At 36.2% G+C, this 12,313-nt stretch overlaps 1 protein-coding gene across 1 annotated transcript; it reads left to right on the top strand.

The window, feature by feature from the left end:
* The first annotated feature begins 80 nt into the window (after positions 1 to 80).
* Positions 81 to 12,004, top strand: pkdccb (protein kinase domain containing, cytoplasmic b). Its single transcript, XM_087290735.1, has 7 exons — positions 81 to 688; positions 796 to 912; positions 5,148 to 5,419; positions 5,614 to 5,693; positions 5,777 to 5,884; positions 9,012 to 9,188; positions 11,264 to 12,004. The coding sequence occupies exons 1-7, from the start codon at positions 155 to 157 to the stop codon at positions 11,365 to 11,367; spliced, it is 1,392 nt and encodes a 463-aa protein (XP_087146861.1). The 5' UTR covers positions 81 to 154; the 3' UTR covers positions 11,368 to 12,004.
* Positions 12,005 to 12,313: the final 309 nt, after the last annotated feature.

Below are 12,313 nucleotides of genomic sequence, written 5' to 3'. Positions count from 1 at the left end.
TGAGCAGTAAGACACGCCCACTGGGCGTTACCGCAGCTCACACTTACTACACTAAATTACAGTACGCACGTACTCAAAGCGCCAGAGTGAAGTATGAACAGAGACGTTGTCGTACTTTGACAGTACACAGAAAGGACCTACACTTAAACTTGCCATGACTTTCCAAAGAAGTCCGTTTTGCGTTTTTGTCCTCTTTGCTTTGTTGTTTTTGTCTTTAACGCTTATTGTGAAAAAGTGGCACTTCGGTCTCCAAGAGAACGAGCCTTTTGGTGATGCTGCCCGCCCAGATGGTTCTGCTCCACAGCGCGACACATTGCGCCAACAACTTCAGGAAAGACAACAAGAACTTGTGCTTCTGGACATCACTTTTGAAGACATACAACAACAAGAAGGATTTAATGGGAAAATTAGTTTGGATAATCCAACTGCAGCTGACATTGGTTGTGAAGAACTTGGTGGCGTGAAAGCTGTTGACTTTCTTGGTTCAGGTTACACCAAAACAGTGTTAAAAGCAGCACTGCCAAACGGATTATTTGTGGCACTGAAATCTGTAAACCATCAAGGCACTGACATGAGATTATGCTTGGATGTTTTCCAAGATTCCCAGGGATGCCTTGAGCTGGTGTCGTTCAAGCTGAGGAAGGAGATTGTGTTATTGCAGAAACTTCAGCACCCTAATATTGTAGAGGTAAAAATAGCCTACAGTTTGTCTCATTGTGTTATGTAAAGTATTAGACATGCATAGGTTAAAATGTTTAATATGTGCCCTAATTGATCTTGTTGTGCTCTTTCTAGCTGAAAGGTCAATGTCAGGACAGCGTCCTGGTTGGTGGCATCACAGCAGTTCTGGAGCAGGGGATGCCACTTCAGATGATCCAGCTCCTGCAGAGCCCCTGGGAAGAGCGCTTTCGGGTAAGAGCACCACCCCCAGGCCTCCTATGGAGTGTTAATCAGAGATTCCCCACCCACTGTCCCCCCACAGGGCATACCTGAGGTGGGGGTGGATGAAATTCTTCAGCTTTAGCTGGATTAACTGGAGCCCCATCTCCATACCAACTGAGCCTGATCAAATAGTACAGAGGGGACAGATGTCTGTCTCAGATGTCCATCCTTTTACTCTTCTTTACCCTGATCAGTTCTTGGCACTGTTTGAGGGAGCGAGGTGATACTGAGTTTCACTACACCATGGAGTGTTTCATGTTCACGTTGGTGTGCAATAAGCAGGTGTTGATATTGTGTGCCTTTGATTTTTGATGATGACAAATGTGTTTAAGCTAAAGGGCTGTAATCGAGTGTCTCTTTGACATTCTTACCTTCTCTGAAAAGTCTTAACACGTGGTCGAGAGTTATTCAAGAAGGTGTTTGGTTTCATCCACCTCTGCTTTTGGAGAGCTGCTGTGGCTATATAGTGTATCCAAGAGTAAAGTTTAGCATGACTTCATATGTTTTTCAGTGTTACATTATTATTTACATGTATAAAAAGCTGTCATAAAAATAATTAGCTGCAAAAATAGGGTTCATATTTACATACTTTTAAGACAGATTAGATTATGTTATTGATGGTACAGTGGAGATTCAGGTATACAACTAAATATAAGTGCACAAAATCAACACCAAATTGCAATAAGATAATGTTAATCTAATAATTAAATTAATTTTACATAAATGTTTCATTTTACATGATTTACAAATGAAGATAACAGAAGCACTTCAAATACATTTTTAACATTTTACATTTTAGTTAACAATATTGTTTTGTTTCTCAAATTAGTTTTGGATAAAATTTTTAGGATAAAAACCCACCAAATTAGAATACAATGAAATTAAAATTGTATACACAGTGGCTTAGGGGTTAGTGTATGTGTGTGAATGTGAGTGTGTATGGGAGTTTCCCAGTACTGGCTTGCAGTGCTGTAACACTGAAAAACATATGAAGTCATTCTCAACTTCACTCTCGGATACACTGTATAGCCACAGCAGCTCTCCAAAAACAGAGGTAAAAGAGCATCCGCTGTCTAAAACATATGCTGAAAAAGTTGGCAGTTCATTCTGCTGTGTGACCCCTGATGAATAAAGCAACTAAGCCAAAGAAAAATGAATGAATGAGTGGCAACACTTCACATAAATGTCCATTGGTTAACACAAGTTAATCCATTAACTAACAGTTCGCAAAATCTTTTTAATCGTTGTTATTGTTAGTGTTATTATAATATTTACACATAAAATTGTGTTTGTTAATGTTGAAATGAATGTTAACTAAGATGTTAACTTATGTGGGTAACTAATTTGAACAAATGTAACCTTATTTCATAGTGTTACCATTAATTAATCAATCAATCAATCAATCAACTTTTATTTATAAAGCACTTTACTACAACCAAGGCTGACCAAAGTACCTTACACAAGAAAAAGCAAATTATACAACACAACAAAAAAGCAGACAGTGCAAAACAGTAGAAAAAATATCAATAAATACAACAAACATTACAACATAAAGAAGTGTCAGTGCTATGCATTACAAGCCAATTTAAACAAGTGCTTCTTAAGCTTGGCTTTAAAACGTACCAGGTTAGTGATTGTACGAAGCTCAGTAGGAAGGGAATTCCAGAGTTTAGGACCTGCCGCTGCAAAAGAGCGGTCACCCCAGTGCTTGTATCTTGACCGAGGGACTTCAAGCAGAAGTTGGTCAGCAGATCGCAAAGCTCTGCTGGGTTTGTGAATGTGCAAAATTTTGCATAAATAAGTAGGAGCAAGGTCAATGACGGCATTAAAAGCAAACACCAAAAGTTTATAATTGATTCTAAACTTACCAGGGAGACTGTGGAGGGAGTAGATTAATATTATATATAATTAATAGTAGTAGATTCGTATTATAGTAATTAATAATATGGTATAGTATGTAATTATGTACAATTATTGTATATTACTATTCTTTATTTAATTTAAATATACATAATCATACTACATGTGTATATAAAATCCTTAACATGACATCACCTTAGAGTTATAAGGTTCTATCTGACATTTTTGTCAAAATTGAGTTATTGACATATTCTTATTAAATGACAACTTATTTACATTATGGGATTTTTTTTTTTAGAAGTTTACATTTTAAGACTTTTTATGTAAAAAACAAATGTTACACACAGGCCCGGCGCCAGGATGTCAGAACTGAGGGGGCATTTTAAATCCATAGGGGGGCACTAGACCTGATGACTGATTTTGGTCTCCCTTGTTTCTTTCATTTAGGCTATTTATTCACATGTATTATTACTTTACCTTGTTACTGACCTAAGGCAGTAATATACGTTTTAATAGTGATAATAATATGCACAGTTTCGCTTTTACTGATTTTATTAATGACGTTAATGCAACGATACCGCTTATTAATGCAGACGGATCATTGCTTTAGTGCCAAACGAGTGCTTTAAATCATATGTTATTCTTCTTATTTATTTCCGTTTTATTTAAAATAACAGGCATATGAATGTTTAAAGTTTTAGGTAAAGACGTCAAATTATGCCTACACATGCAAGCTGACCCATGATCAGACTATTCGTATATAACCGGTAAATAAATATAGGCTAGTGAAATCAGCTTAACCGAGTCATCCCGCTTCACGTAGCCTATTATCCAACCAACATCAGTGTTAGGGAAAAGCTAAATGTTACAATCTAATGTCATTTGAAACAATTACTTAGTTACATTTAAAGGCATTAGTGTAGCCAGAAAAATACCTTAAAAAGATTCCAAAATTTACAGTTATTACCGTGAAAATTAGTATGGCACCGATAACAACTCAGGCTATATAACTTTTTTCATAATTTTAAATGTAAAAATAAAGATTTATCTTAGGCTATCATAAGTGTGTTTTTTTCGTGATATTGTCTGGTTGTCATTTGTAAACCATCATAAACCATTAGGCTAGGCCTACCCGTCATTTTATTTATTTATTAAGCCTATTTTAATAACTTGTTTTCAGGTTATTTTCATTTTAGGGCCATGAGCTACAAGTCAAAACAAACTCGATATGCTGACTGTATTTTAGCTCTTTCTAGCTTTACAATATATTTTATGTTGTTTATTTTTGCATGAGCAAATAGCAGTCTAAATTAGATATTTTTAAAAGATGATCATTGAGCCTACCTGCAGCATGTAAAAGGTTTCTCGGTATATCCGCAATATATTCCATTTATAGCACTGCAAACTTGACTTCGTAGGCCGATCATCTTTAAACGCAAAAGGAATTTATTAAGTGTTATACCTTGACTGCTGCTGCATAATGGGATGTTTCTCTACACAACTGTAAAAGTGCGCTTTTTAGCAATGTCAAAATAAAAGCAAACATTCAAAGGGTTCTGCGTTTTCTCAATTTTAGCTTAATTGTAATAATATTAATAATAATAATAATTAATTAATTTAAATATTATTTATAGTGTAGCCTACTGTGGGACTGGGCAGTGAACGATTTATTTTTATTAAAACATTTTGATTAGGCTATATCTTCCTGAATAACTAATGTGAAAATGACTGGCAGTTGTGTCTCTGCTAAAATTAATTTAACAGCAAATTTCTTCTGCGTTTCTTCCTTTTAGAGCTCAAAAGAGTTGTGTTTAAAGAATTAGTTAACCAAAACATGTAATGAATTAAGCTGCTCATCTCATGTCACACACTTTTCTCCCTTGTGAGTTGAGTGCGCCTCCATCGCTGTGTGCGCGTTTTATTTACGGGCACACCTTACCTGACGCGGACGCGCTGTGACCGGATCTCTCGACTATAGGATAACTTTATCCCCACAATTTTTCATAATTTAATTGCTATGTCATATATTTTAAAATATTTAAATGTGTGTTCTAAAGGTTGAAACAACGGGAGTGTTTGTAATTAATGACAGAAAGAATTTTCAGTTTTGAGTGAACAAGCCTTTATAAAAACTGGGTAAAAAAAAAACCCGTAGCGCCGGGCCTGGTTACACACATACTGTTTGCTATATGGAATGCAAAATCTTTGAAGCTCAATATCTCAAAATCATTCAGAAAGCAGATAGAACCTTATAATTCCTAGGTGAGGATGAACTGTCTGACAATTACAGCTAAATAGTCTTATTATTTTATTAAAAAGTTCCTTTTGATTGTGTTATCCCACAGGTCTGTCTTGGTTTGGTGCGACTCCTTCAATACCTGTCTGTCTCACCTCTGGGATCAGTTGCCCTGCTGGATTTCCAGCCTCGACAGTTTGTAATGGTGTCTGGAGAACTCAAGTTAACAGACTTGGATGATGCAAGTATTCATGAACCGGTCTGTCAAGAGGACTCTGACTGCCTGCTGCAGTTTCCCCTCCGCAACTTCACCCTGCGATGCTCCCCGTCCCAAACTTGCAAGGGTCTGAATGAGATGAGAAACCTCTACAATGCCTACAGGTGAGCACTTTTATTGTCTGAGCCACAGATAATGAAAAAAAGTTGTGTTACAAGAGTCTCAAGTCTCCCCTCATGTGTCTGTTATGATTAATTATCCACCCTGCTGAGTGTCGGGGCAGCAGTTGTAGTATATTGATCTCGCAGCATGAATCTCCACTCTGCTGGATGAATTATATGAAATATTTCCCCTACAGGTATTTTTTCACCTACCTGCTGCCTCATCAGGCTCCCCCGTTGCTGAAACCTCTTATTCACCACATAATGAATGCCACGGGTGAGTTTTCATCTCCATGAACTCGACTCGACACAGGAAAAGCTGCTTTGTAATGCAAGCTTCATTTTACATTCTTGTCACAGGAGATTTGAAGCAAAGCATTAATGAAACCCTGATTGCCTTCGAGAAGATTTTACATATATACAAGTCCGGACTGCACCTGGAGAACTTACCCACATCAATAACCAAAGGTAATGCGTTGATTTCAGTCATGAAATATACCTCTTATTCTTGAGAAATATTGCCTTGATCTTTTGACACTCTGAGGCCCTATCATAGACCCGGCGCAATGCGGCGCAAGGCGTGGCGCAAATGTTACTTGCTAGTTTCAGCTGGACGCAAGAGTCATTTTGCTGTTTTTCACCACGTTGTTTAAATAGCAAATGCATTTGCGCTCATATGTGCGCCCATAGGCGTTCTGGTCTAAAAAGGAAGTCGTTTTGAGGGGCACTGCTGGCGCGTCGCTGTTTTAAGAAACAAAGCAGATTTTTCCGTCCTTAAATTAGAAAAAATGCATTCTGATACGCCCTGAAAGCGTTTGCGCCCTGATATAGATATAGCGTCAAAATAGAGCCCTATGTCTTTGTAGTTTAAAATATCCTGTAGGTTTGTTTGCTTTAAACCAGCTTATGTTGAAGCCAATCTGCCCAAACAGCTTTATTACGTAATAGAGTGTCTAAACAAAGGATCGACGCCTGCTTCTACATTGCCTGTTTAGCTCCGCCCACATATTTGCATATGAATTAGTATTTAATGAGAGAGACAAGCTCAGGTCTTCACAGAAACCAAATAAAAAAGTGGAAAAGGATCCCTCCATTATGAAAGAGTGAGTTAGCTTTTTTTAAACCAAGTTCCAGTCCATGTTAGTAAAAACTAGTTCACCTTGTTTAATTCATTTTACCACAGATTTGATTACAAGCGAGGCACAGTTTGAAATTGCATTTGAAACTTAAGTGCAGTTTACACTAGTGCCTTATTGTTCTCAAATACCGTTTCAGAATAAAAACACTCCTCATGCAGGCAGTTCAGAAAAACAATCCCCCTCTACACTATACAGCCTAAAACACATGATACAGGACCATTCATACATACTGGGCATGTGCCCGTATTTGTACTTGCTGTCTGTGGTTATGTAATGGTCACATGAGAGGGGCTTGACTAATCAGGAAAACATATGCAATAGTCCGGAAGACCAGACAGAGAATGATTGTGGATTTTCAAAAATCTATGTGTCAGTCCGTCTGTATAGAAAGGAACATCAGCGTTTCCTAATAAAAGGGTCTTTAGTATTTTTAAAATGCTCAGTTTTCACAGGTTGAAGATGCCTTAGTAGTATGGATGTCAGGTTTAATCATAACAATACTTAAGTATTTTAAAATAAAAACATGCAAACATTGTAAACAGCACTTTAAATGTCGTCAGCTGTTTTGGATCAGTAATGCCACAATTGTCAGGTACTGATTTTATTACATTTTCATTACTGCTTCACTACTAACTATTTCAACCTAAAGTTTTTAAACGAAATCAGAGCAGCATCCATATTTGAAGGTTGGAAAGATCCTTTATTAGGGCTTGTTGAATTGGTTGACAATAAAAAAGATTGTCAACAGATATTCTTCACTCGGGAGTTTCTTCATTATCATGATTTGACCAAAACAGCAGCCTGATCTCACGAGGAAACGTAACTATTTTGGGTTTTGTCAATTTAGTGCAGGGGTGGCCAAATTTTTTATAAAACCAAACTGGATTGAGGGATGTTGGCTGAATATATACCAAACCAAATACTGCAGTGTAATTTTTTTTTTTACATTTTATAATGGACTTATTACTGTAAAAATCTCATTTATAACACAATGTTGTTTAGTGCTGAAAACACTAGTCATCATGCTCCTGCTTTCGCCTTGAATTGCCCACCATTGCTTTTTGTCAGATGACAAACACGTTTACATTTTACATTTAATTTACTTTTAATTAGTTTTTACATTTAACTGAAACATTTATTTTAATTGGCTTTTTGTAACTCAGCAATACAACTAAGAAACAAGTGGTTAAAATATAAATAATGGTCTCTGTCAAAGGAATTTGCCCCAACTACCTCCCCATCATTCTCCCTCTCTTTTCAGGTGGTATGGTGAGCCAAATCAAACATTACCATTTGTCTTTGACCCTAGTTTGGGCATTATTGTTTAGTGGCTAATTCGTTCGAATTTGTATGAGTTTAGTCTTATGAAAAGTACAATTTTAAAAAAGAGGTGTTGCACCAAACCCCACCCCTAAACCCAATGGGGAATAAGCCAATTGTACAAAATTATATGAATGAGATTACGAATTGTTATGCAAAAGTTATGAATTGCCGTTAGATTGTGTTGGATACACCGCTGTAGCTCTAGAGTAAAAGACAACTTGATTGCTAAGTTGTGAGAAAATTTGACAATGTGCGATTGTTCACCTAAGTATAAATCAGCCTTAACACTGCACTATAAATTGAGAGTTGGACATGCTTATGTCATTATGAGGTTTTAACTTGTTGCAAAAGCTGAATAATCAATCAAAAGCCACTGATTAGTCATTGAAATAATCGATTATTAATAATTTAATCGCTCTAATAGTTGCTAGATTAATCGATTATGAAAATAATAATTTGTTGCCGTCTTATTGTAGACCGTCATGCATTTATTTAGAAGTTTAACACTTTTAACTTTCTGAAAATATTACATCTGCAGATTATTATCCAGTCATAATCAAAACAGGGCCTATTACTTCTAAATGATGTTAAATTCTTGATGAGATCAGTAGTGGACTTCGGAGACAAGTACAAAATAAACAACAATGGCAGTTCATGACCCTTTTAACACTTTTCAGCTCCCATTACATTTGTCTTCAATCATGACGGCATTCCAGATATACGCAGTGTGTCTCCAGCCGCACCTTCAAGAAGATGTACTTCGCTCATAAAACGTGTGTAACTCAATCTATCTTCAAGGGCCAGTTTTGCACCCCTCACTCCCTCGCTGTGAGCTTTGACACCCGTAAATCAATCACATGACCACTATAAAGCTGCACAGAGGCATTCAAAGAGGCCCAAAAAAATCTTTAAATCGTATGTCCGAACAGCTCTCGTAAAACTCCTTTTCCACTGTTTAGAGATTTTGGCAGAGCATCATGAACGTCTTTTGTTGTCGCACACACATTTAGTAACATGAGATTCTGCCACTTCTGCTGCGAGAGGAAACTTTTTTTCGCTTTAAGTCATGGTAATATTTTACAGATAGGTGTTGAGTGGATCCTGGAATGTTTTTTTTTTGTTTCTTTTGGCAGATTATGCAGTCCTGAAAGGAATGAGGAGTGTTGTGAATGTTGAATACCGATGCTGGCCGTCGTACAGACAGCAGGGTTGTGTGTTGTCGGTTCACAGCGTCAGAGAAGCGGCGCTCATCTGTAACTCTCATACACACTGCACCAGCTTCTCTATCAGCAGCCAAACTACATGGACAGGTCAGTGATTTTGATTTGCATACTTGGCTTTGCACATACATTGGTGAAAATGTGCCACAAAAAAGCATATAATACACAGCTGAAGTCAGAACTATTAGCTACTTTGTTTAATTTTTTCCCAATTTCTGTTTAACGGAGAGAAGATTTTTTAAACACATTTCTAAACATAATAGTTTTTAATAACTCATTTCTAATTACTGATTTACTTTATCTTAGTCAGAATTATTAGCCCCCAACTAAATGTCACTTTAAGCTGTATAGAGGTGTCTTGAAAAATATCTAGTAAAATAATATTTACTGTCATCATGGCAAAGATAAAATAAAGTTATTAGAAATGAGTTATTAAACCTATTATGTTTAGAAATGTGTTAAAAAAATATTAAATATAAATCTTCGTTAAACAGAAATTGGGGGCTAATAAACAGGGGGCTAATAATTCTGACTTCAACTGTATGTATGTATATATATATATATATATATATATATATATATATATATATATATATATATATATATATATATATATATATATATATATATATATATAAACTGTAGGGATAGTTTACAGTTTAACCCAAAGAATGACCAGTCTGGTAGATGAAGAAGAGCCGGAGTCAGAGATTTAAATAAATAAACCAAGTTTACTGAAGATATTCTGCAGTTTCATTCGCAGAAGCCAGCTTCAACACTCACAATGAGTTCCTAGGCCGCTTTGCTTACAATCACCAATCAATAACAATTATACTCTCACATAACATCATTAACTGCGTCATACATATAGGTGTTCTAACCTGATTGGTTCAAACACAGATAGACTAGGAAAATTTCCACGTGGGGTTCGTGCGTACAATTCTGAACATTATCTTAAGCATAAACGTCAGACATCCCTTAGACTGATTAGAGCTGACTCCAGACCTGTGAAACGGATCAACAATCAAATAGAACACACACACTTAAAGTACAATCTGCTTCTAATCCAAGGCTGAGTGTACTCTCAGCCGTCTTTATCAAAACTGGTTAAAAACCGGTATAATCTACATTCAGGCAGTTATATTCTTACTATACAAAGTCTATCTTGAATAAAAGTAGAATCACTTTAAAAGAATTAACCATAAAAAAACAAAATCACTTTAGACATTTTAGATAGTATTAACTACTAGAAATAACAATAGGAACAGTTGATTCCAGTCCTCAGCCCTCAGTTCCACTCAAGGTCCCCGTATCCTCTGACCTAGATTGGTGGCTTCTGAAAATAGTTATAAAGAGACAGGCAAATGCACTGAACATTCTTATATTACGCAATGTGTTAACTTATTCATTAATTAAAATCAATTCACAGTTAAATACTGAGAAACAGGATGATGAAAAGGATAAACGTTGGTGCATAATGAGACGGATTGGGATATTAGGGCTGTACATTGCGATATTTTGTTTTTCTGCAATATACATTGCAATATGAATATATTTCTATATATGACTATATAAATTAAATATTAGACATATTGAAAGATAATACAATTAAATTCAAGCAAAATAGATTACAACCTACAAAATTTTAACTAAATGTTTTTCATTTTTTTGTTTCTCTTGTTTTTTCCTCTTTTTTTCAATAAACAACAAATACCAATTAAAAGAATGTTTTACTGTGTGTTTGTTTAGCATAATTCTACACAGATTTATTTAGTTTTACAGTGTAATTCAGACAAAGGCAACAAACACAGCTTAAATAAAATGTAACTTCCTTCCAAATACAATCTCAGCACACAAATATCTTTCCCAGTAGACCAAAAAAAAAAAAAAAAAACAATTAAAGGTATGATACTCATGGTGTGTTATTTTAAAAAAATGTGTTTTATATGGAAAATGACAGTAATAAATCAGCAGAACCACCCCTCTTTGTCAAAACACGGCACAAAAAAAACTCTGAAGCATCAAATAAATGTCTATGCGATGAACAGGCCCTTCAATAAACCGCTGTTCGCCATTATAAATCATCAGAGCGCATGACTGTTGTGTCTGTTTGGAAACGGGCCGTGTTTAACCCAAGGGCTCTCTTTGCCTTTACATGTCTGCAGGTCGACTTCTTGCGTCTTTCAGAAGTGGCTTCAGCCATCTGGTTCCAGATGTGAACTCTGCGGTGTACATGAGGCGGGTTAAAGCCTCAGGAGCCGTGCTTTGAGAAGGAGGAAAACGCCAAAAAAGCTGGCGGGGTGGGAGGAGGGAATTGGAGACAAATGAATGTGTTATATTTATAGGCATCTTACTCAATGGCTGTTTGATCCTGCTGCCAATGCTACATGCTGCCAAAGAGCATTTAAAAGGATTTCCCTTCAGGTATAATTAACCTGAAGGAGAAAGAAAAAAAAAGTGGAAAGAAAAAAAAAACAGGCTTCTAACTTTTCCTCCCGTCTTACGTTTGGCATGACACGGTCCACTGCGAGGACATTGAGGCTGTTTTTACACTGTCTGATGCCTGCAGGAGGAGAAAGAAAACAAGCTCTTTCACAGATTTACTTTGATGTTAATGAGCCTGGAAGTTTGTAGCGCTTTTCTGGGTGCCGGTGTGTGTCGAGAGAGCCGCGTCAATAGGTGGAAAACTGCTGAAACCACAAAAAGAGCAGAGGAATGTTTAGTAGGAGCCATTGTCCTTCATTTGTTAGTTGATTTGTGTCTAGATATGTCAGAAATATGCTGTACTTCATCCTGTGGGTGTGTCTGTTTATAGTTCTTTCAGTGAAAGAGAGGTATTATTGGTGTGAATTTGTTCTGTTGTAATATGTTTTAATACAAACTAAGTAATAAAGTTAGTATTTTTACATTCTGTCTTTGTGTTTTATTATTTAAGTCTGTGAAATCAAAATTTGCTATAGTGCACATTCTCTTTAGGTGAACAATTCATTCGTGCAAGTTAACCCACTGGAAATTTTTTTTTGTTTTGGTAATCTTCAAAGTTTGACCGTTTGCTACAAAATTCTTAATCACGCCCCTCTTGCTACAAAGGAATGATGAAGAAGAAGACAGCTCCGCCCCCTACACAATATATGTTTCAGTTGTACAATAACATACTAAAATTAAAGTGTCAGCAACTTCTGGTTTTTTAGGAGCAGTTTTGGGTATTAAGTAAT

Source organism: Danio rerio, chromosome 17 (assembly GCF_052040795.2).
Source record: "Danio rerio strain M-AB ecotype USA chromosome 17, GRCz13ab, whole genome shotgun sequence".
In the NCBI taxonomy this organism is placed as follows: Eukaryota; Metazoa; Chordata; class Actinopteri; order Cypriniformes; family Danionidae; genus Danio; species Danio rerio.
This window is presented reverse-complemented; position numbering and strand designations above follow the sequence as displayed.

What these genes read in the sequence shown, in the direction of transcription:
- pkdccb (XM_087290735.1), top strand. Translation starts at nt 155, where the DNA reads ATGACTTTCCAAAGAAGTCCGTTTTGCGTTTTTGTCCTCTTTGCTTTG. An exon ending in AGCACCCTAATATTGTAGAG is followed by an intron (nt 689 to 795) that starts GTAAAAATAGCC and finishes TGCTCTTTCTAG; the next exon opens with CTGAAAGGTCAATGTCAGGA. An exon ending in CCACATAATGAATGCCACGG is followed by an intron (nt 5,694 to 5,776) that starts GTGAGTTTTCAT and finishes TTCTTGTCACAG; the next exon opens with GAGATTTGAAGCAAAGCATT.